Source organism: Danio rerio, chromosome 22 (assembly GCF_052040795.2).
Source record: "Danio rerio strain M-AB ecotype USA chromosome 22, GRCz13ab, whole genome shotgun sequence".
NCBI classification, from domain to species: Eukaryota; Metazoa; Chordata; class Actinopteri; order Cypriniformes; family Danionidae; genus Danio; species Danio rerio.
Genome location: NC_141042.1, coordinates 26,053,493 through 26,079,318, shown reverse-complemented (window position 1 = coordinate 26,079,318; position 25,826 = coordinate 26,053,493). Strand labels below are relative to the sequence as shown.

Sequence of the window (25,826 nt, the reverse complement as noted above, 5' to 3'; positions counted from 1 at the left end):
AATGAATATCTTGGAATACCAGCCTGATTTCACAAGGAAACATAACTATTTTACGTTTTGTCAGTTTAGAGGCTAATTTGTTTGAATTCGTATCAGTTCAGCCGTATGAAAATGTATGATTTAAAAAAATTAGGTGTGGCACCCAAGCCGACCCTAAACCTGCCGTCACAGGGGGATAAGCAAATTGTACTAAATTGTATGAATAAAATCGCACAGTTTTATATGAATTAGCCAATATATTAAAAAAATTATGAATTGCTGTGAGATTGTGTTGCAAATACAGTATCCGAGCAGTGTTTTAGCTATAATAAAAGTGGAATAATAGACTGCAGTTCGTTTAATTTTTGACAAATAATGCAGACAGGAAGTGTATATTGAGAAAAGGATGTAAAGAATCAATTATTCAATACTTATCTTAATACAATTATAAAAGCAATATAATATAATAAATAATATTACAAAAATGCTTTTTTGCATATTAACATTCATAAACAATAATAATGTTTTTGTAACGATAACGGAAATGATGTTCACAGATCCCTATAAAGTGTGCTATGAAGAATTATAATTCTATTGACAAAGTACACCTTGTTTAACTAGGCTGTTTCAGGTTTGTGATGCGAGTCCCCCAAAACATAAAATGTACAAGAAATGAGTAAGAAAATCAACTAACCTGAAGCTTGAATATTTAAAGTGTAATAAGATCTTTAAAAACAGATCCACTCATGCAGGCGGTTAGTTAACCGCTGTTGCTCAACAAGTGGCCAAAATGACAGAACTAGGAAGGAAATAAGATCATCTGATTGCTGGGATGTTCAGACATTGACATCACTTTGTAACAACACTTACAGCTCTGCAAGCTGGAGAAATTTTAAATTTTGTAAGTATACATGCCTTTATATCTTTATATATTTAAGAATTGTGTTATAATGTAATATAGCAAAGGTAACTTGAGTGAAAGTAATGTGCTCTTATTTGTGTTATTTTTTTTACAACTCAAAGGTTTGAAAGTCAAATCATGGATTTCAGGCTATTTTTGCTGATCCTGCTTCTACACATTTCAGGTAAGATTATTTTGTTGATGAATTTGACACATTTTAAAGCTGACAGAGTGTTGCTTCACTGTTCTTTAGTGACTTGGTTTGTCATGAGGTCTTTCATTAGTCCACATTTGCAGTTTCTTCTTTGTTTTATCAGGCTCTCTAACATTAGACGAACTCTCTGTGACTTGTAAAAACATTTGTGCTCTGAGGGAAACCAGTGTGCAGTTGAAGTGCACCTACAACAACATCCCATTTAAATCTGTGTTCTGGTTCAGCTGGAAACAAAGTCCAAACTGGAGGAAAAACAATGAACCTGAATATTTAGATTTAGATTTTGACTACTCAGGACGAGTAAAGCAAAGCTTTAACAATGACTGTTCAATACTCTTAATATCAGATGTGAGTGAGCGAGACTCTGGGGAATATCAGCTCATGTTCATCATGAAGGATGGAGTTAAACGTCTCGCCTCAGTCGCTGTTAATTTAACAGTAACAGGTAAAACTCAGTCTAGATTCTGGGCTTATTAGCTGATTTTTCATAATGTTCTTACTAATTTTACTGTCATTTAGATTTGCAGGTAAAGATGAGTCCTGCATCTACAAACACCAGAGGTCAGGCAGTAAATCTGACCTGTGATACTTCATGTGATTTGACATTCAAGCCAAAAAATTACTTCTGGAAAAAAAATGGACAATATATAGAAGGTCTTCATGCTAGAAACATCACTGTGCTTTCAACAGAAATGGATGGCAGTTACTCCTGTTTTCTTACTGCAGACCTTAAAAATTCCTCCTCTCCTGTTTGTAAGTATTAAGCAGTTCGGCTTGCTTTGCTTAACTCTGTTTGCATTTTCACTGAAATTTATTAAAAAAGTTTAATTAAAAAAATAAAAAAATAAAAATAAATATATATATATATATATATATATATATATATATATATATATATATATATATATATATAATAAAAAGGGATGTGGCACTATCACCTCACAGCAAGAAGGTTGCTTGTCTGTGTGCCGGCTGGGTCAGTTGGCATTTCTATGTACAGTTTGCATGTTCTCCCTGTGCTCGCATGGGTTTCCTCTGGGTGCTCCAGTTTCCCCCACAGTCCAAAGACATGCAGTACAGGTAAATTGGGAAGCTAAATTGGCCGTAGTGTATATGCGTGTTTGAGAATGTGAGTGTGTATGGGTATTTCCCAGTAATGAGTTGGAGTTGGAAGGGCATCTTCTGCGTAAAACATATGCTGGAATAGTGGCTGGTTCATTCCACTGTGGCGACCCCTGATAAGGAATTAAACCGAAGGAAAATAAATAAATCAAATAAAAGTTTTGTTTTTTTAGTTTACATTTCACACCTTATGCTTGTGCAAGTTGGTTTTGTGCATTGAAGGCGCGCTGCTTTTACATAGTTGAAACGATCTCAACTTGTCAGAATGCCGCAAGCGCACTGCGAGTCACGTGACAAGAACTGACCGATCAGCTTCATACTTTGATTGGAATATACACAATTTCAGTAGACTAATCACACCCAAACACTGCAGTGCTTGCTCTTCTCCATAAATAAACTTGTATCAGAGCTGCAGCGATGTTTTGTTAGTTTGGCATGGTCACCTAGCAATGACAGACGACAAAGGAGTACGAACGTAAATCACATTGAAAGTGGTGAAGGAAGCAATGCCGCTCACTCTTTCCACCTGCTTTTTGATGCAATGTGTGAACAGCCTCTCATACCACTTATGTGGGTTTGATTATCACTAGTTGTGGCGACTTTACCCCCATGACTTCTTGAAAAGAGTTTTCAGTCCAGGTCATCCCATCCTCTTGCTAAATCTGATGCTCAGTTACCTACAAGAAGGGCATCTGGAACTCTTCTACTGACCACAATTATACCATTTCAGGTGTTTTTTCTTGCAGTGGTATACAAATGGTTTAGTCGCGCAAATCAAAAATATTTTTCTGTATTTTATCAATATTTTTAAATAGTCAAACCAATTTATTGATACAAACCAATGATGCTGTTATGTTGGCTCTGTCAGTCCAGTCAGTGATCAGCAGTGTGTATACATCACATTTTGAAAATATTGCTTGCTTGGAACCTCACCCATGGTGGTACTAACCAGTTACAGAATGCAGTAGAAAAGTTCCCAATTCCTTAGACATTCCCTGCAGTGAAAAAAAAAAACTTTAGTGTACAATTTGTTTTGTAAAATTTTAGAAAAGTCATGAAGTCTTCCTGTTGCATGCACATCATCCAAAAGTGTGGTTATTGGGATAGACTAGATTTTTTTTTGCATGTGCTCTAAACGAATCGTATTGACTGGATTGTATTCTTCAAAGAGTGGTTAACTGAAGAAGAATGCCCTCAGACATCTGCCCTGAGTCTGAATTCTCATGTTGAACAATCATATTTATGTGAACAGGCCTTATTATGAGTTTTACAGCAATAATCTGTGACTCTTTCAGGTGTTTCTAAGAGTGGCTGCTGGGATGTGTCTTACAACTCTAGAAGAGTCTGTGCCTTGGTCAACTCAACAGTAGACTTTTCCTGCACATACAAACATCCCTCTGATTATACTGTGAAGAAAACATTTTGGCATTACGTACAGACTGGAGATTTCAGGGATCTGCGTGAGGAGCATCAGTTTGCTGGTCGTGTGGAGTTTGTGGAGAACAAACTGAGAATCAAAGAGCTCAAGATCAGCGACTCTGGAGAATATCAATTCAGGATCATCACAGACAAAACAGGAGGAACATACTCTGGTTCACCTGGAGTCATTCTCACTGTTACAGGTACAATGATGGTGTTATCATATTACTTGTGATGACAAACTGTTAACTGTTGTTTTTTTTCAGATACAGAGGTGATAAGTAGACCACACACTGTATCAGAAGGAGAAAAGGTGATATTAAGCTGTTCAACTAAATGCACTCTGAGTAACAAACACACTTACATCTGGTACAAGAACGGGCGGCAGGACACAGATGGATTTACTAAAGACAACAAGCTGTACCTGGACTCAGTCAGCAAAGAAGAGCGTCAAGAGTTCTCCTGTGCTGTAGGAGGTAAACATCTCTATCACATGTTCTTCAAGGAGAAGAGTGTATGTTTTCAGCGAAATATCACTTAATATTTAATTCTTAAACGTATTAGCCATTTTCCTTACACCTTTTCTAAAATTGTCATATGCTAGAAATGCGAGCTGAACACAGTTCTACAGCTCTACAGAACACCTTGATCGTACTCTTCATTTTTCTGATTCTTCTTATCATTGGAGTCCTGTATTACAGGTAAAAAGCAACAGCATTTATTATTAAAAAACAAAATGTATGCTCATTTGTGGTGGTTCTGGATTTGTGCAAAAAAAGGATATTGCAAATAATGGGAGATGGAAACACATTTGCAGAATAAACTCTGAAGTAGCAAATATACACCCACATGACTCCCACTATGCTTTTCTTGTTTCCTGTTGTAAAATATTTGCTTCCTGTTAGAATGGAAACTCTGCTACAGCCAGATTTAAACAAACCTTGTTAATGCTTCCCATCTATTAATAGGCTTTAGAATAGCTTGCAAAGCTGTAGGGGTTAAACAACCCAACTTTTGTTTACTTATATCATTATGTCTTTGCATTATCAATACCTCTGTTTTTCTTTTTTGCTTTACCACAAACGTGTGGGCCAAGTTGCTGAGTTTTCAGAAAGCCATTGCTGTGGTTTTGGAACAAGCTATTTTTGCAGCATAATTTCAGAAGTTGGTCTGATTGGGTTAGGAGGACTTTCAAGTTTCAAATGTGGTTATTTTCATAACAAACTCTTTCAATAAATTTGGGTTCCTAATATATATATATATATATATATATATATATATATATATATATATATATATATATATATATATATATATATATATATATATATATATATATATATATGTATATTTCTTTTATTATGCAGTTTAGGCAGGAGAAGAAAAAACAAGTCATCGGTACAACATAAGCACACAAAAGAGGCTGTACAGGTAAGAGAAAAGAGCCAAACTGATTAACCCACACACATATGCTTCAATATCTTGTTTCCAGTCACTGACATTTTGCCTTTTTTCTGCTACAATTTAGTTGGATTCATCCCCAGTATATGAAACTGTTGCTCCTTTGTCTACGGTCTGCACACAGCAAGATCACATAAAGAATCAGGACATTCATTACTCAAGTATACATTTCAAGAAGTCAGACATTAAGAACACATCTGTGGTGACTACTGGTGAACAATCAAGCACAGATGATGTTCATTATTCTGCTGTGAAGTTTAGTCAATGATTTGTTTAGACTCCCACCTCCACAAAAAGCTACTTGCCACAACCTAATAATTGCAGACCGACATTATGTGACCCAGCTTTTTCTCTTGTCAAACATTCATGGATGTATAGTGGAGATCAAATTTACACAGCGGATGCTCTTCCAGCTGAAACCCAGTACACACACACATACACTATGGACTATTTAGCTTACCCAATTCAATTCACAGTCCAAAGACTGTATAAATAACCCATGCCAACATGGGGAGAACATGCAAACTCCATACAGAAATGCCAACTGTCCCAGGCAGAACTGTACTGTGCATATACAGTCAGGTCCATAAATATTGGGACATCATCACAATTCTAACATTTTTGGCTCTTTACACCAACACAATGGATTTGAAATGAAACGAACAAGATGTGTTTTAACTGAAGACTGTCAGCTTTAGATAGAGGGTATTTACATCCAAATAAGGTGAACAGTGTAGGAATTGCATCAGTTTGCATGTGTGCCTCCTACTTGTTAATGGACCAAAAGTAATTGGACAATTAGCTTCTAAGCTCTTTCATGGCCGGGTGTGTGCTATTCTCTCATTATCCCAATTACAATGAGCAGATAGAAGGTTCAGAGTTCATTTCAAGTGTGCTGTTTGTTTTTGGAATCTGTTGCTATCAACTCTCAAGATGAGATCTGTCACTATCAGACAAGCAAGCCATCATTAGGCTGAAAAAACAAACAAACAAACAAACCCATAAGTGAGATAGCAAAAACATTAGGAATGGCCAGGCCAACTGCTTGGAACATTCTTAAAAATAAAGAACACACCAGTGAGCTCAGCAACACCAAAAGACCCAGCAGACAATGGAAACTATTGTGGTGGATTAGAAATCTTTCCCTGGTGAAGAAAAAAACCCTCTCCAGGAGGCAGGTGTATGTGTGTAAAAGTCAACAATCAAGAGATGACTATACCAAAGTTGATATAGAGGGTTTACCACAAAATGTAAACCATTGGTGAGCCTCAGAAACAGGAAGGGCAGAAAATGCCTTCACAGTGGTGGAACAACATCTTATGGACAGATGAGATCAAGATCTGCTTATGATCCTTAGCATGGTGGTGGGCATGTATGGCTGTCAATGGAACTGGTTCTCTTGTATTTATTGATGGTGTGACTGCTGACAAAAGCAGCAGAATGAATTCTGAAGTGTTTCAGGCAATATTATCTGATCACTGCATACGCAACCAAAGAGTTGTTGAAGGGAAAGAAGTGGATTGTAATGCAATGGCCAAGTCAATCCCCTAAGCTGAATCTGATTAAGCATGCATTTCACTTGCTGATTACAAAACTGAATGTAAAATGTCCCAAGAACAAACAGGGCCTGAAGCAAAAAGAAGCTTTAAAAGGCAGAGTGATGGCATATTGTTCTTAACCACTTTAACTCTGCTGCTATTTGGGGATTTCTGCCTGGATTTTTCCTATCCAAATTTAAAAGCTACCCAAATCCACATAAAGAGGTGTAAATGCAAAAATTTGGTATTATTTTAAAGAAAACCCTTTGAATTTTCAAAAAACACTATTGAAAGTGTTTGAAAATAACGGTTTATGTCGTCTGTGTTATAATAAACACCTAAAAAAAAGAGGCGCTTTTTGTATTTTTTTTTTATAAACTCAAATTTGAAAGTGTACCTTTTAGGTTCTGTGTGGTCTAGCGTGCTGTAGTTAATTTTGGTGGTTCCTGCACATGTCTGTAATCATAGGAAAAAAGAAAAAGGTCTCTACCATAATCTATGCAAAAGTTATTGCATTCCAACTGATGAGAGTTGCTATACAAGCCACAGAGATTGATCCTTGTTTACATATTTCACTATTATTTTGTTTGATCAAACATAATTCACTGTGTTTGGACCACATCAGACATATAAAAGGATTACTTATGCACATCACCTCAAAAACAGAAGAGAATGGCCCTGAAGGGCACAGCATAAGCTAAGAGATGACAGCTGTCTGTGCTATCTGGGGCTGCTTATTGATCATGAATGTATTGTATACATTTCTGCGCCACGGAAACACCACAATTCATTCAACAACTGTTTGGCATATGAATATAATTCAGTAAAAAGAATGCTAGAACTGTATGAGCACCGGCAAGAGCTTTCATTTAAGCTATAACTTGTACATGTGTCATATAAAAGAATATGAAAATGAACCAATGTAAAATACCTAGCTCGGGTATCCAAAATACTGTGTATTTAAGTGTAAATAACTTTTATACAGTAGGATAAAAGTAGGACCAAAGTGATGCATATGTGCATAAAAATATAGATTCTACACTTTCAAACGACACCACTTACGGGGGTCTGGTGCAACGCTAGCCGTTTAAATCTGAAAGCGAAAGTCGATGACGTCACGGACCCGGTACCGGGTCCGCAGAGTTTAAGTGGTTAAGGTGGGGGGGGGCAAGATGGCGGGCTGAACGCATCCGTTTTCACCGAGCAGCCTAGCGAATCTTCTAGTTTATCCTTAGAATTCAAACATTTCTCATCTTCACCTACCTAAAACAACAATTAAACACCGCATGGGTGTTTTACATCATCAAAATGCCGAAATCTTAACAGCAGACTACCCACCAAAAGATATACATCCCTTCAGTGAAGGACGTGGCCTCAGATCCAGAAATGGAGGTACAGACGGCTAAAACAGACAAACGGCGTGATGCATCCCATTTCACCCTGACCAAAGACAACGATAAAAAAAGCTAATACCTCATGATGATGACATCACTAACGCAACTCTCTTGCAAGCCATAACATCACTGACAGCTCGTTTTGACGTACAAAATGAACAGTTAGAAGACATGGCGAATCAGATGCGAAAGAACAGCATCATGGTGGCAGAGATTTCTAACGCGGTTGAATTCAATGCTGCTGAAATTAAAGATTGCAAAGAAAAATGTGCAGAAACGAGCAAATCACTCCTATATCTAACAACATCACACTAAGACCTGGCGATTAGAACGTCAGAGCTAGAGCGATATAAAAGGAGATGGAAACTCCGGATCAACGGGATGAAAGAGAAGCCCGAGGAGGATACTCGTAAAGAAACGATTGCCATGATCGCTGAAATTGCATCGCATTTGATTCATAAATTAGAAGACATTGTTGACACAGTGCACCGAGTTGGCAAAAAGGAGCCAGGTAAACCCAGGCAAGTGATTGTGCAGTTCACAATGCGTAAATACAGGGACGAAATTTGGAGGTCTACAAAAAATTCATCTGTGTGCCGCGACCACGGAGTTCGTTTCACGGAGGATATGACGAAGGAGGACCAGCTAGTCCGCGCTGCGCTGTGGCCTTTGATCGATCAGGCGCGCAAAGCAGGAAAGATAGCCTACTACCGTGGACCGTTCGGGTATATTGAAGGGAAGCGCATTGACGCCGCATGACTGTGTAGTTGTCCTTTTATGGTAGGACAGTTTGAAATATGACTGTTAAGAAACGCTAGGCTGGGAGGTATGCTCTGTTGTGGTTATAACTGTTTGGGGTTTATACCACCCTTTCTGAGATTTCCTCTTTAGTGAACAAATTTCTGTTATTTTATTTAATCTTTTACTATTATTGTTATGTTTCCAGTTAAGTTCAAAATTTATCTCATGTCACTTAACGTCAGTGGCATGTAAAGTCAAACGTAAAGCAATGTTCTTATTTTGTAAAAGTAATGGTTCTCAATGCAATTTTTTTACAAGAGACACACTTAACTGTTTCAGATTCTTCGTTTTGGTCGAGCCAATGGGGAGATAAAGTTTTACTTAGCCATGGTTCCTCCCACTCGGCTGGTACTGCAATTTTATTTAATAACTGTCCAGGGAAAATAATTTCTTCTAAATCTCAATGGTCGAGCCAATGGGGAGATAAAGTTTTACTTAGCCATGGTTCCTCCCACTCGGCTGGTACTGCAATTTTATTTAATAACTGTCCAGGGAAAATAATTTCTGCTAAATATGACCCTAATGGACATTGGCTAGCAGTGGTGTTAGATATTGAGCACTTTTTTTTTCATTCTGGTAAACGTATATGGTTACAATAATTCTAAATTGAATCAAAATCTATTGCAGGAAATATCCTCAGTAATTTCCGATTTAAAGAGATCATACCCTACAGAAAATATTGTTGTGGGTGGAGATTTTAATGTGGTACCGGATGAAACTTATGATAGATATCCTCCTAAAAGCACATCTTCTCTGCTAAATCCCTTGGTTTCCAAATTCTGTTCTAACCTTAAAATAATTGATGTCTGGAGATATCTTCATCCTAGCCTTAGGCAATTCTCATGGTTTAGACCCAATGCAGCCAGCAAATCAAGAATTGATTATTGGTTATTATCACATAACTTACATTTATTTGCTAAAGACTGTACAATGTCTGCAGCACCTTTAACAGACCACTGTTCCATTTCTTTTATAATACAAACAGATCTTACCTCATCAAAAACTAAGGGTTATTGGAAATTTAACTCTGACTTAATTAATAATGAAAAATTTTGTCTAAAAATAAGGGAGCTAATTCTAGATATTAAAAACAGTAACAATTTTAGTTCTAATAAATCCAGATGGGAATTTCTTAAATATAAAATTTGTGAATTCTTTATTAATTACAGTAAAATACTTGCCAAAGTCAGGAAACAACAGGAACTTAATATTATTTACGAAATTAATAAATGTTGTAATGATAGTACATTAACTGAGTTAGAAAAGACTAAAATTATTTCTTTACAATTAGAACTTGACAACCTCTACATTAAAAAAGCTAAGGGTGCCTATATACGTTCTAAGGCTAAATGGATAGAAGAAGGTGAGAAAAGTACTTCTTATTTCTGTAGATTAGTAAAGAGACGACAACGGAATAACTCTTTTGATAAATGGCACAGAATGCTCAGACCCCACTATAATCAGGGAGAATGTTTTTAAATTCTACAGTGACTTGTATTCTTCCAACCTCTCTCAATCTGATTTGAATGAATTTTTTTATAAAATATTACCTAATATTCCCCGTATCAACAACGAGTGGCAAGAAGGCTGTGAGGCTGATTTACAAATTGAAGAACTTGACTCTGCTGTTCAAAAGCTTAAATTGAATAAATCTCCTGGTCCTGACGGTCTCACAGCTAATTTTTATACATTTTTCTCCAATGATATTAGATCATTACTATTTAATGCTTTCCGTGAATCTATTGAAGATGGATCTTTAGGTCCAAGTATGAACCAAGGTTTAATCATACTACTTCCAAAACCTGATAAAGACTTCAAAATTGATTGATAACTTTCGCCCAATCACTTTACTCAACAGTGATTATAATTTTTTTACACACGCATACGTTAATAGATTAAAAAAAGGTATTCATAATTTAATTAACAAATCCCAGTCAGGCTTTCTGAAAGGTAAGTCTATTCATAATAATATAAGGTTGGTGATGGACCTGGTAGAGTACTCTGACTTAATAGAGGATGATGGTTTTATCCTTTTTTTAGATTTTAAGAAAGCCTTTGACATGATTGAGCACACTTTTATTTTCAAGTCCTTAGAATTCTTTGGCTTTGGTGATAAATTTGTTAATATTATCAAAATGATTTATGGAAATATGAATAGTTCAGTATCTCTCCCTTCTGGCACTACACATAGATTTCCAATTGGCCGTGGGATAAGGCAGGGGTGCCCTTTGTCACCGTTTTTTTATTTATTTTAGCGGTAGACATGTTAGCCACAAAAATTAAATATGATAATTCAGTGGAGAAATTAAATATTTTCGGAAAAACAATAGGAAATAGTCAGCTAGCAGATGACACCACATTATTTAAAAAAAATAAAGACCAAATTCCTCCAGCTATTTCTTTAATTAGTTCTTTTTGTAAAGCATCTGGCCTCCAATTAAATTTAAACAAATGTGAACTTTTAGCTCTTCACCCTAGTCCAGATCTATCCCTGTATAACATCCCAGTAAAAGAAACTGTGAAATATTTAGGCATTTTGATCTCAAAGAATTCAAACATTAACATCAAAGAAAACTTTGAAAATAAAGTACATAAAGCTAATAGTATCCTGAATTGCTGGCTGCAGAGAGATATTTCAATTTTTGGACGAATTCTTCTATCCAAGGTGGAATATCTATCAAAACTGATTTATCCTGCTCAGGTTTTAGCTCCCTCTTCAGCAATCATAAAAACAAGTAACCAAAAAATGTATGACTTTATTTGGAGACACAAAACCCATTATATTAAAAAATCTGATATTATCAAATCGTTTGAAGAAGGTGGTCTTAATATTATTAAGCCAGAAAGTATGAATACTATGTTAAAACTTAAATGGCTTCAAAGGTTTTTGAGTTATACTGAAAGTTTCTGGTACACTGTTCCTTGTGCCTTGTTTAACAAACCAGGTGGCATCTGATTTCTTCTCAGATGTGACTTTGACTTGCCTAAACTCCCAGTGAAGCTTTCAGCATTCCACCAACAAGTCTTGCTGTCTTGGAAACTAGCGCACACACACAATTTTACACCTCACAATACCCCTATCTGGAATAACAAGTATATTCTACACAGGAACAAATCCATTGTTTATGAAGAATGGTTAAATAAAAATATTTGGTCAGTAACAGACTTAATGGATGGAAGGGGCATTATTCTAGATTACAATACTTTCACTCTAAGACACGGATTGGCTTGTCATCCAAAGCAATTTATCACTGTTATTAATGCTATACCCTCAGGTATGAAAATGTTAATGAAAATTTACCTATCCTATTCCGAAAATTACTCCAGTTCTTCCCTTATTATATACTGGTGAGATTGAATTTGAAAATAAACTTTGCACTAATAAACATTTAAGACAAATTATTATCCAATCTTGTTTCCCTTATCAAGTATTAAGAAATAGGTTATTTCATTCAGTGGATAAAAATACTGTTAAATATTTTAGAACAACATATCTTAAATTTCCAATTCTCCCCAAGGCAAAAGAAGTACAATTTAAAAAATTAAATGATATATACCCTTCTAATAGATTCTTACACCTAAAATTTAACTTAGAAAACTCACCATGCCATTTATGTAAACACTTTAGTGAAGACACAGAACACATATTTTTCTCCTGCAGCGCCGTTCAATCATTTTGGAAAAAAGTACAAGACTGGTTGATAATAAAAAATGTGGATGCTGAAGGTTTGACTTTTACATTACAAGATGTACTATATGGAATTACTAAAGATTGCTCTGCTTTGCACGATTTGATAAATATGATTATTGTGTTAGCCAAATATTTTATTCATAAATGTAGATATTTCAAAACACCTCCATTACTCATTGTATTTATAAAAGAACTTAAAATATTTTCAGATGCCCTGGTTAAAATGAAAACAAAAATTGCCTTAAAAATGTTCAATTTATTTGTAGTATATAACTTGCCATAGATTATATATATGTTGTACTTATTTTTTATTTATTTATTTAATTTTTGCGTTTTCCTTTCACTCTTGGATTTATTTTAACTTGATTGTTTTTTGTATATTACATTTGTATCTTTGTATATTATTTTGTGTTGAGCCTTCCATATATGACACACAAGTTGTAAAGTTGAATCCCATTTTGTTGTATTTGGATTTTGTATTTTCAATTAAAAAAATAAAAATAAAAAAAAAATAAAAAGAGTTTAAGTGGTTAAACATTTCAACAGCCCCACCTAGGTGTGGTTGTAAATTTGTTTACCCCTAAATACATCTCTGGCAACTGAAAGAGAAACAGTTTCATAAACATCTGGCAAACAATCTTATCCAAAAGAAGTGCCCCCAGGTGAAAAAGAAGTGCTCTTTAATATATTCCAAAAGTACTTGAAATTTAGCTAGTATGTTTAAAGCACAATTAGCACAAATAAGTGCATTCTAAATGTGTTGGTTTGCATTTTAATGTATTTATTATAAAGTATACTACAAGTACAGCGGTAGCAAAAAAAAAAAAAGTATAGTTGCACTTTTAAAGGGGTGGTCCACAATGTAATTTTAAGGCTTGGTTGTGTTTATAAGATGCAAAGTAAATTGTGCTCATGTTTCATTTGAAGGAAATCACGTTTTTTTTATATATCTCATTTTGATTATACACAGCTACTCAGCTAACATGAAAACGACTGTCATATTTCCTAGTTCCTCTAAAAGGCCCGCCCTTTAGTGACTCTGATTGGTCATCGTCATAATGTGCTGCTATTCACAGATCGGCTCCACGTCACGCCCGTAAAAGCACGCGCTTTTCTGCTGTGTAAACATGCAGTCAACCTCCTGCCTACTCTAAAATAAAGTGTCTGTAGCGAGTGAAAATGGGGTGCGGCTCCTTTAAGAGTTTGCCATTGTGTGTGCGGTGTGAATGTTGTCTGCGTCTATTTGTGTGTGAATGTGTGAAGTTTCTGTAACAAGCGCATGTGCGCGGGACTTTCTTTTTCTTTTTCTCTGCTGCTCGGATTAAGTTATTTTCTGTAATATATCGTGACAGAAGAATAAATCACAAGATGTGGGATGCTACCTGTTGACCCTTGATTCATTATTCTGCTGCGACCACGAGTCAGGTGTGCTAACCTGTATTTTTTTAACTATGCGTTACACAACGTCTTTCATATATATCTGGAATATGTAGGTGTAAGTAATATGAATCATTCACATATCTTTTGCAACTTCATTATCTGAGATGTGAAAGGCATGGAAAAGCTGCCTGAAGACAATCAGTGCAGTCCCGTGCTCACTTACACATAAGAGACACGAACGTGCTGGTGGAGTGTGTGTGTGTGTTTACAGCAGTTTGACTGATAAATATGAATTTGTAGCTCAATCATTTGCCCGCAAAGCAGCATTTCGCATTGTTTACATCATTGCTACAGCATACCGTGAACGCTAGACACTTTACATGTCACAATCAATTTTAACTAATAAAAACACTTACAGGTTGTAGATCACAGCTTCTGCTGAGATTTTAGCCGAATGAACTGGGAGAGATTCTGGAGCTGTTTTGTCAAATCATGCTTGCTGTGTATTTTATAATTCTCTGGAACATAATTATTATTGAACAGTAAGCACTTCTGTATTTGTGTCGTGTCCTTTGGAAGCCCAAATACAGAAACAGACAAAGCTCTGTGGAAACAGCCGTGTTTACACGCATTTTTAGCTTCATCTCTACTGTAACGTTACAGCGCCTCTGGCCACGGCCCTTACCTGCGTGCGCAGTTAGGATCCGCAGTAACAGACGTTTGTGATCTCACAGGGGGTGGAAGTATTTTTTATAGTCCCCAAAATTCCTTCATTGTAGGCTTTGCTAAGCTAACTCTGTGAAAACCAAGGTCTCCCTTTGCATTGAACTTAGAACTTTTTACATTCAGAGATATTGTTTATGTACACACAGCTAAATTACACATCAACTAAAGTTTAAGATATGATATCATAGTGGACCACCCCTTTAAAACATACCCTAGAACTCAAGCATACTTTTTATGCTGTGTAATGTATTTACTGAGATCACACTAATTTTGTTCTTTCTTGAAGTATGTTTTATGTGTACTTTATATAAGAACAATGTGAAAGGGTACCAATTTAAGTGTGTTTAAAGTATATGCATGTTATTTGTAATTGTTTTAGACATAATGAAACATTTTTTAAATACTGCAAATGAGCATGTGCTTTAGCCTGTATTTTCAAAATATTTTACTTCACACTGTTATACAATGTAATTGTCAATTGAAAAAGTTGAAAATTAGTTTTCATGCATTCAAAAACCATGCAGTTATTTGTGTTTGTCTTATACTTTTACAGCATATTTTTAATATAATTAAAATACATTTTTCTGAATGATTTTGTTAATTTTTTGTTGAAATAAAGTAGGTCTTGTAGTACTCTGCAAATGTATTGTAAGTATAGTAATAACACATTTATGCAAGCTCAGAATATTTTTCAACTGGACTAGTACTATACTGTAAGGATCCAAAATATCAGACCCTAAGAACTCCTATGGAATTTCAAGAGACAAGATGCAATGTTCTTATCTGAGAAGTGATGAAGAAACCAGCCGTTCAACCGTTCTATTCAAATCACTGTTGACAATGCAAACACAGGCTGGAGAAACAGCTACACTACAGCAGGGGGTAATGCGAGAAAGTCACCCTTCTCCTTTCACCACAAGGCAAGCCCCCCCTTCTTGACCTTTAAGCGACTTGCTGATCAGAGCACATTTTACATCAAATGTCCAAAGTTTTAATATGGTGTATCTTGCAGCACTATATTCATGTTTGGTATCATTTTAAACGTCTGTGTGTGATTGGTAAAGTGGTCTTAGGCTGTACTCACACTAGGTACAGTTGCCTCGAACCGGGTTAAAGCACGATTGTCCCCCCTCCCGTCTCCCCCGATGGCCCGTGCTCACACCACAAACGGGCTTCGGCACGCTTACGTCATCTTGTAAATAAACACCCCCATTGCAGCATCTCTGAGACTTATGCTGCAATGTATTTCTCTGGTCAGGTATGCATCTCTAACTCTTTGATATATCTTTGATTAATGGATGTTGTATTGTTACAGTATCATCTCTGAATTGGCTTCCTGATGATTTATTATGTAATTGGCAGAATACAATTTTACCTGACAAATAAAATGTTTAGTTTTGATTAATTCTGGAGTTTTGCGATTTCATTGTATCCAGTAGATTAGAGGAGTCTTCATTACCTTTATAGTATGGCATAAATTGAACTGATTAATAGGCACATTTGTTTATACGCAGCCATAGAGAGCCTATAACATGTAGACCTTTTAATCATTTAACCACTGGAAGTAGCAAGTTGTATGAGCTTGGCTAAGGATCTGTTTTTTTTTTAAGACTAGGTAAGCGTTAATGCGACCAGCTTATTCAAATATAGTTAATCCAGCATCCTCTGACTATTTTCAGAGTGTCGACATATTGTCCGTGAGAAGAAGCGCAAACCCGGGCGTGGAACTCTGAGCAATGTTGGTCCCTAATGAACGTACAATTTAGAATATCGGACCCCAGAAAATATCAAAACTCTAAATTAAATCATAAATGATAAATGTGATCCGTTCTTACAATTAGAAATACAATCTAAATTTTAGGATAATTTAAATTGGAGTCAGATTAAATTCGGAGCTGAAAAACGAATATAAATAAATTCAAATGTTGTTAAAGTATGTCCATTTTAACATAGCTAAGTATGTTACAACATATTTTAAATAGCTTAAAGTTGATCTTAAGTATAAATAAAATAACAATTAACATGCTTAAAGTTGTTCCAAAATAACACATTTTATATCCACTTAGTACAATTAAAATATGATAATTACATCAAAAAATACAATTGAATTACACTCTCTTTTCACCTATGTAATTTCCACCATTGCACATCACATATTTAACTATTGTTCTGTTTGCCATTAAACAGAAACAGAGTGGCACTGCAAATATGTACCAACTCATAACTTATAGTTTGAAGTATATGGGCCTTGAGCCCAAAGCCTACTGAAGGCAAGCCTGAAATGATTACCATAAAAATTATAATGGCTAATGCTAACACTGCCTCTATGGCAATACACAGGGAAGGACACTTAAATCTGTGACAATATGGGTTTGGCTAAAACCTTCTTCATATGAACAAGATAGAAAATATATTGATAGACCAAGAGCAGAAAGGAGGGAGCACAGCGTGTTTTTATAAAGAATTGTAGGGACTACGCCACCCCAACTTATTGAGGAATACGTCCAATCAAGGGAGGAGCTGGGCTCTCACCAGCAGGAGTAAACACCAAAGAATAAATCCACAGCACTCTATAGACACACCACCGTGTACTTCACCCACTCAGCATCACATCACTCAAAGAAGTGTCCATCACCAGTTTATACTGAAGGGCCCCTCCACCCGGGAGGTCCAGGCTCCTGAAAAACACAAAAGGTGTAAATATACAGACAAAACTGTAGTCAAATCAACGCTAAATCTGTTGCTCACAGAAAATTGACATGTCAGACTTCTCATTTTACAATACTTTATATATGAAACTAATATCACACCTGAGAAAAATCAAATACAGTTAAACAATACAACCAAGATGAAATACTAAAATATCAAAATGTGTGGCGTTGCTATAACTTACAGCAGTAGCACTAGCAACACCACGAAATCAACATCCAAAACATGCAAATAAAAAGCTCAAATTACACGCAAAACGAAGTAATACAAATAAAACTCAATCCAACCCCCCTCTACTAGAGGCGATGTCCGCAACCGTTTGTTCGCTGTATTCAACAGGGCTCTTGAACGCCGCTGGAATGGCTTGGATACTACAACAGATGCCCAGTGCAGGACGCACCAATATAACTCGGCAGAATATTGTCGGAAGTAGATCATCTGGGTACTTCTTGCATACTGTTTTTCAAATTTTAGGAATTTGGACACATTACTCGACTCGCATTCTTTTTTAGCATAGTATATAGTATGGAAGTATGCGATTTCAGACACAGCCTGTTTCTTCGAGATCACTAGAAGGCTATAGGCAGGAGTGTTTAATTAGGGTAGGAGCTTAACTCTGCAGGACAGTGGCCCTCCATGACTAAAGTTGCCCATCCCTGATCTGCTCTTTCCCCACTTTCACTTTGAGACTGGCCTGGTGCTGCTGTCCTGAAATCGCTGTCATGTATAGTATATCTGTGGTGTGATATGAGAGACATGAGAGAGACACACCAAAACTCAAACCTTTTATTACTCATTTCGATTTTTATTTAAAATTGTAACATGAAATTTAAAAATTGGCAATTTATTTGATTGAAAATAAATCAACAAATTTAAACAGTTCATAGTGACTTCTCAAGTTGAATTTGATGGTAAATTTCAACTAAAGTCTGAGCATCTACTTTATGACCAAAAGCTGCTATGATCTTAGTTCCAAAGAATATGTCTGTAAGAAAAGGGAAGGAAATAAGCTGAATCTACCACAGCCCCTTAAAACCAGAGAGACACCACAACTAACAGCAAAAAAAAGTCAAGATATAATGTAGGTAAGTGAAATCTTTAATTGCATTTAAATTTAATATTAAAACAGTTTTTAAGCATGACTTTTGAAAGGTTTTACAGTTATCAAGATTCAATGTGTTGACAAAGTATAACAACAGGCTAATGAATCCTCTAAACTAATGACTCTTTAAGTGTGTCAAAGTGAAACTCAACTCGTGACTGTCTTTTACAGGATCAGCAGTTATCCATCATTCATTTATTTCTGATGTTACTCAAAAAGAAGATCATGAACTCCAGACTCTTTCCACTGATCCTACTGCTGCACATCCCAGGTATGACCATCTTTGTGTTTTATTCTCCTCTGTAATGTTCGGTAATTTAACATGACAGGAATGATATTTTACATTTTCGGTTTGTCCAGTTGTCAGTCTCAATGTTTCTCTAACTTGTCTCACGGTTCTCCAATAATGTTTAAAGATGTACAACTAATTGAGCAACATTGGTTGGTGGGTGTGAGTAGAAGATTGATACTGTAAGTGTGGATTGTTGTAACTTAGTGTTTGACTTGGTTAGAAAACTATTATTTATTTATTTATTTATTATTATATTTATATTTATTATTTATTTATTCTAGTGAATGATACATTTTTTCACTACTTTTTAAACTGTGCATTACAAACCAAACAGAGTTGTGAGAGTGAAATACATAGTAATACACTAAATGAAAGTCTTAGTCTAGTGAAGTATGCCCAACACTGTCCATGTTGGATGTCTACCTAATCAAATATACCCGATTCAACTCTTGAACTCCTTAGAAGAAACTCCAAAACTGAAAAAATGTGTGTCAGATGGAGAGGCATTATTTTAGAGACCAGGAGTTTTGAGTTTGTCTGAGTTGGGTATCTTTACCTACTCATCTCATTCCTATAGTATGTAAACTTCTCTCAAGAATGAAATATTTTCTTTTCAGGTTCTCTAACACTGCAAAGTCTCTCTGTGGCCTGTAAAGAGAGTGTCTGTGCTGTGAAGGGGTCTCAGGTGACATTGGTGTGCTCTTACTCTTACCGAAACAACTTCAAAACTGCGTTCTGGTTCAGTCAGAAACAAAATATAAACTGGAGAAAAAACAATGAACCTGAAGATTTGACGTTAGACTCTGACTACTCAGGAAGGGTGAAATCATCCATCAGTTATTACACGTCAACCCTCACAATATCAGATGTGAGAGAGCGAGACTCTGGAGAATATCAGCTCATGTTCATCATGAAAGATGGAGATAAACATCTCGCCTCAGTCTCCATCAATCTAACAGTCACAGGTGAAACTCAGTCTAGATTCTGGTTAGTTTAAATGTTTCCATCAGGCATGTATTTAAAAGCATTTCTTAATTTTTTTCTTGTTCAGACCTGAAGATGAGGATGACCACTAACCCGCGAGATCAGACAGTAGAACTGGCTTGTGATTCTTACTGCAGCTCTAAAGATTGGTCTTACTATTGGAAGAATGGAAATATTAAATATAATTCATTTTCCCCCAAGACATTTGTGGTACCTAACAAAAATGTATACAGCCACTTATGTTCTGTTGACCAAAACATTAAAAATCCCTCGTCCTCTGTATGTAAGTAAAACATAAAACAAAATATAAATATACTGTAGCTATAAATGTAATGGTTTGTACTACTGTTTGATTGTATGATTACTTAAGTTTAAAGAGATGTTCTTAAAGCAACTGTTTTGTATATTAAACCTTGACTCTTTCAGGTGTTTCTAAGAGTGGCTGCTGGGATGTGTCTTACACATCTACAAGAATCTGTGCTGTTATAAACTCAACAGTAGACATTTCCTGCACATACTCACATCCCTCTGATTATACGATTAATAAAACATTCTGGCATTATGGTCAGACTGGGGGCTTCAGGGATCTGTGTGAGGAGCATCAGTTTGCTGGTCGTGTGGAGTTTGTGGAGAACAAACTGAGAATCAAAAAGCTCAAGATCAGCGACTCTGGAGAATATCGATTCAGAATCATCACTGACAAAACAGAAGGAAAATATTCTGGTTCACCTGGAGTCATTCTCACTGTTACAGGTATGGTAATTAGTTCTACTCGTTGATCTTACATTGCTCTTGTAACTTCCTCATCTGTCTCTGTCTCTTCTGGAGTTACTCAGGGTTCGATTCTTGGCCGTCTTTTGTTTTCATTTATAATGAAGGACAGAGTTAATCTGCTCAGCTTAGGGTGCACTCACAATATGCTATCCGAACCATACCCAGGAGCATTTCCTAGTTTGTTTGACAAATGTGAGTGCTCAGAATCGGGCCTAGGCACTGTTCGGTTGGCCTGCCCTGGCCCAGTTGGAAGAGGTGTGGTAGACCATGGTTTCGGGCTTTGGCACTGTACATTTGTAGTGTGAGTGCAAAGCACACCTGAGCCAGAAACGGAAGATGCGATGTCACTATTATAGAACGGTTTCGTATGGATTCATTTATAATCTTATTTTTCAATAAACATGAACTGTCATAGTTTATTAAAGATGCAAACCCCTCACTGCACGACAGCTGCACCTTCAGCAAACTTCCTAATACCTGCAGCCTGCTGACTTTTATGATAATTTATGAGCGTTAAAAAGTTGTGGATCTGTTCAGCAAAATATTTGACTGCATGTCACTGCCTCTCTATAACGATATAACTGAAGCAATGTCCACTGTGCTTTTCCTGTTAAACGTAACATATCATGTTGAACATTCATGTTTAACTGTCGCATCTTCGATAATGTAAGCATGCTCAGGTGCAAAAGGCAAAAGCAGTGTGAGTGCAGGCCGTTGTAGGAGAGGGGAGTGGGGACAATCGCACTATGGCATGGTTCGAGCCAACTGTACTTTGTGTGAGCACAATTTTCAGACTATTTCAGATTTCATTTTCAGATATTTTCTTCTGTGTTGTCATGTATAGTACACTTTATAAATTTGTCTCTTTTACAAAACCCTACAATAAATTGTTAGCAATTCTATGTAATTTGAAATTAATACTCATCCTTCAATAAACACAACATTGTCAAGGATACCGTGATCATGTTCATAATGTGGCAGCAGATATGAAAAAAAATACATAATTGCAATGGCTCTTTTAGTTTGCAAAAATGGAATCTAGTGCTTTTTTGTTGTCCCTGGACAAGCAAATTTGTTTTCATGATGTATTTCATACAATTAAGGGTTCAACGCTAAGGATTTTTTCTACTGGCCCAATCGAGCTAGTGGTTCAGATTTTTACTTTCCCTGGCAAAATTTTTACTGGCCTCAATAAACAAAAACAAAAATATAAGTGAATAGTTATTTCTTAGCATCATATTTTTTAATAATGTGCCAAAAGCTAAACATAATTGTATACATACACTTTTTATTCAGCATAACTTTTCTTTAAATACAACTGACAATTAAAAAATATATAATTTTGATAAAACAAAATAAAAAAATTTAATATAAAAAATGAAATGTATATAAATTTCCTAGAGATGGGAAAAAAAGGGCATCCGCTGCATAAATACTTGCTGGATAAGTTAGCGGTTCATTCCGCTGTGGCAACCCCGGATTAATAAAGGGACTAGGCAGACAAGAAAATGAATGAATTAAAATGTATATAAAGTGAAAATGTGCACTTTAATTTTGACACCCACAGACATTGTCACTAAATATAAATCAAAGAGGTAAGACTTCATTTTACATAGCCTCATTTCAGTTGTCAAGTTTTGTAAAAATCTATCTGTTGAATTAATCAATCTATTAAAAAAAAATTAGACAGAATAATGCATTATAGGCTTAAAATATCAATAGCTGATGAAGCGAGACTGCAGTCAGATCATGAAGCAGAACAATGTTGATCTTTCTTTCCAGGTGTCAGTGCAGTGCAGAACAGTGCAGTAGGCCTTATACAAAATATTATACGATTAAAATATGGAAACATTATCAGAGGGTAATTTATGTAAATTTTCCTAACAATATTTAAGCATGCTTTCACTTTCGCATTGGACATGAAACGCCGATCGGGCCAGTAATGATGCTGTATACTGTCCTAAGCGGCTCGCATGCTGGCCCGGGCCATCAGGCAATCCTTATTGTCAAACCCTGCAATTTTATTGTAGAGATTTAACTATTAATTAACAATGGTGACAAACATTAACTAAGAATTATTCTGTTTTTCAGATACTCAAGTGATAAGCAGACCACACACTGTATCAGAGGGAGAAAAAGTTATATTAAGCTGTTCAACTAAATGCACTCTGAGTAACAAACACACTTACATCTGGTACAAGAACGGACGACAGGTAACAGATGGATTCACTAAATACAACAAGCTGTACCTGGACTCAGTCAGCAATGAAGAGCTACAAGAGTTCTCCTGTGCTGTACGAGGTAAAATATCTCTATCATAAAAGCAAATGTTTCCCGTTTTCAATTGTGTCTGAACTTGAACATAGTGTCCTATGTTAGAAATGAGTCCAGAGGTGAACACAGCTCTACAGAACACCCTGATTGTCCTGTTTGTGTTGATGATTATCACTCTCATAGGAGTCCTGCTGCATAGGTAAAAACATAAATTATTATGTGGTCAACTTGTAATGAGATCATGTGTGAATTTTACAGTCAGACTAAAACAATCCAGAAGCTTGCCATTGACAGCTCAAATTTTCTTCAATTGTCTATTTTTACTTTTAAAAACAATACTGTAAAATGTAGATCTTCATATTTTTGTACCATTGATGTTTGATAAAACCTCCAAAATGTACAAAATGTAAATGGGCTTAAAATACATCTAATGGCCATTCAAACACAAACATTTAGACTAAAACAAGCTGAATTTGGGCTTTCATTGAAAATTTCCTAGATGTCTAGCTAAAGTCTGAAATAGGCTAGTCATCAAATACACAGACATCAAATACACGTCTTATCATTTGTTCTTGCCTATTTGGTGGCTAGTCTATTTTTTGGTAATTGTTAGATGTCTAATAGATTTTCTCTGACAGCCCAAATTCAGTCTTGCTTTAGCAAATATGTCTGTCTTTGAATGGCTATTTAACATCTTTTAAACCCAAAATTGCCTGGTAGACAGTCTGTTTGGACTGGGGAAAGTTTTGAATTTTAAAATGATCCAGGTTGTTTTTATTGTGCAGTAAAGTCTTGCTCTTCTAGATCCCTAAAACATATTTCTTTTAACAAGATGCAGTTTAAACAGGAGGAGAAAGAATAAGTCATTTGAACAGCATGAGGACAAAAAAGAGGCTGTACAGGTCAGAGGAAATTACCAAACTGATTAACTCACACGCATATGCTTCAGTATATTTTGCCACTGATATAATGACTTCTTTTCTGCTTCAATTCTCAGTTGGATTCATCCTCAGTACATGAAACTTTTCCTTTGTCTACGATCTGCACACAGCAAGATCACATTAATGAACAGGACATTCATTATTCGAGCATACATTTCAAGAAGTCAAACATTAAGAACACATCGGTGGTGACTACTGATGTACAATCAAGCACTGATGATGTTCATTATGCTGCTGTGAAGTTTGGTTGATAACACATAATACCTACTGTGCAACCCAACCTTGCACATTTACGGGTGCGGTTCCGAAAACCATCATTAGCAAACTAAGTTCGCAAGTTTCGTCGTTACAAACAGTTTGTTGGTTTGGCATTTCCCAAATCCATTTGCAAACTGCGTGACAAACTTGTACATTTCCACATCTACACCTAGAGCTGTAGTTAGAAGCTGAGTGCCTGTTTGTGTTCTATTCCCAGTTATCTCCTCTATGCCCTTCTCGTTTCAAATGTTCCAATATTTAAACTGGAAATGATTTAAAAAAAAAAAACATTAAAGTCATCTCTCTTAGGTGTAATTTGCTTTTAAAGTATTTTTACAGTTCAGTTTTATCGATCTTCATACTGACAATTGGATTCTCTTCAAACACTGCGGTGGCTCATGACGAAAGCTATAGGTGTTCTAATATTTAAAAGAGAATTTACTTTTAGTCTCCAAAGCTTGTAATACAATATATATACACATGTTAATTCTTTTAATTGATAATAGGTTATTTATTAAGAAATCCATCTGTACTGTATATGACATGGGCCTGTTTGTTAGATCATTTCTGCAGTGGTTTTATTGTGTCAAAGTTGTAAAAGTAGACTTTTCAAAAAAATTAAATAAAAATAAGAAATATATACAGTTGAAGTCAGAATTATTAGCCCCCTTGTTTATTTTTCCCCCAATTTCTGTTTAACGAAGAGAAGTTTATTATAACACATTTCTAAACATAATAGTTTTAATAACTCATGTCTAATAACTGATTTCTTTTATATTTGTCATGATGAAAGTAAATAATATTTTACTAGATAATTTTCAAGACACTTCAATACAGATTAAAATGACATTTAAAGGCTTAACTAGATTAATTAGGGTAACTATACAGGTTGGGATAATTAGGCAAGTTATTGTATAATGATGGTTTGTTCTGCAGACTATCAGGAAAAAAATATAGCTTAAAGGGGCTAATAATTTTGTCCTTAAAATGGCTTTTAAAAAAATAATTACTGCTTTTATTCTAGCCAAAATAAAACAAATAAGATTTTTTCCAGAAGAAAAAATATTATCAGTCATACTGTGAAAATTTCTTTGCGCTGTTAAACATCATTTGGGAAATATTTAAAAACAAAAATTAAAATCAAAGGGGGGCTAATAATTCTGATGTCAACTGTATATAAATAATAGCCTACTTAATAGGAGCAACACGGTGGGTGGCCCCACAGCAAGAAGGTCATTGGTTTGAGTCTCGGCTGGACCAGTTGGCATTTCTCTGTGGAGTTTGCATGTTCTCCCCATGTTGGCGTGGATTTCCTCTGGGTGCTTCAGTTTCCTCCACCATCCAAAGACATGGTACAGGTTAAGTGAATAAACTAAATTAGCCGTAGTGTTTGTGTGTAAACGCGAAAGTGTATGGGTGTGTTGGGTTGCGGCAGGAAGGGCATCTACTGTGTAAAACATATGCTGGATAAGTTCATTCCGCTGTTGCAACCCCTGATAAATAATCGACTAAGCTGAAGGAAAATGAATGAATGCATCCTACTTAATAATAACAACAAGCAAGATCATGATCATGCAAGGATCCACATGATTGAAGTTTGAACCTTTTCGTATTTTTTTATTACTGTGTTGCTTTATTTCAATATCAGTGCACTTTCGTATTTTATGCTTCAGCAGATTTAGAAGTATAACTAATGCTTCATTATTAGACCTGTTCATATTAAAAACAAAAACTTTAATTATATCGATGATAACAGTGTGATATCAATGCCTTTATCTATCCACATACAGGATGCATCTGCCCTTGCTTTGTCATCTTCCCCAATTTGGTTTTGAAAGGCTGAAAATCATCAAAGATATTTATTTT

The 25,826-nt window shown here is 35.7% G+C and overlaps 2 protein-coding genes across 6 annotated transcripts; both read left to right on the top strand.

The window, feature by feature from the left end:
- Positions 1-816: 816 nt before the first annotated feature.
- LOC793843 (sialoadhesin) lies at positions 817-6,727 on the top strand (the record flags this gene model as incomplete). The annotated part of the gene is given in 9 exon segments (NM_001440777.1): positions 817-880; positions 1,003-1,064; positions 1,198-1,539; positions 1,614-1,847; positions 3,512-3,838; positions 3,902-4,111; positions 4,240-4,336; positions 5,003-5,066; positions 5,164-6,727. Coding segments are annotated over 8 exon segments (1,521 nt in total). The 5' UTR covers positions 817-880; positions 1,003-1,018.
- A 6,998-nt stretch (positions 6,728-13,725) lies between these two features.
- On the top strand, positions 13,726-25,707 carry LOC100536326 (sialoadhesin). 5 transcript variants are annotated; one of them, XM_087302244.1, is made up of 10 exons: positions 13,726-13,945; positions 17,675-18,420; positions 18,609-18,708; positions 19,347-19,694; positions 19,781-19,996; positions 20,140-20,466; positions 22,579-22,788; positions 22,867-22,960; positions 23,600-23,663; positions 23,759-25,706. In XM_087302244.1, exons 3-10 carry the CDS (start codon positions 18,642-18,644, stop codon positions 23,951-23,953), a joined length of 1,521 nt encoding a protein of 506 aa, XP_087158370.1. In that variant the 5' UTR covers positions 13,726-13,945; positions 17,675-18,420; positions 18,609-18,641; the 3' UTR covers positions 23,954-25,706.
- The last annotated feature ends 119 nt before the right edge of the window (positions 25,708-25,826 follow it).

Bases quoted from the DNA above. Each gene is read 5' to 3' on its own strand.
- LOC100536326 (XM_087302243.1), top strand. From the start codon at position 18,642: ATGTTACTCAAAAAGAAGATCATGAACTCCAGACTCTTTCCACTGATC. The intron at 19,695-19,780 runs GTGAAACTCAGT...TTTCTTGTTCAG, and splicing joins CATCAATCTAACAGTCACAG to ACCTGAAGATGAGGATGACC. The intron at 22,961-23,593 runs GTAAAAACATAA...TCTTTTAACAAG, and splicing joins ATAGGAGTCCTGCTGCATAG to ATGCAGTTTAAACAGGAGGA.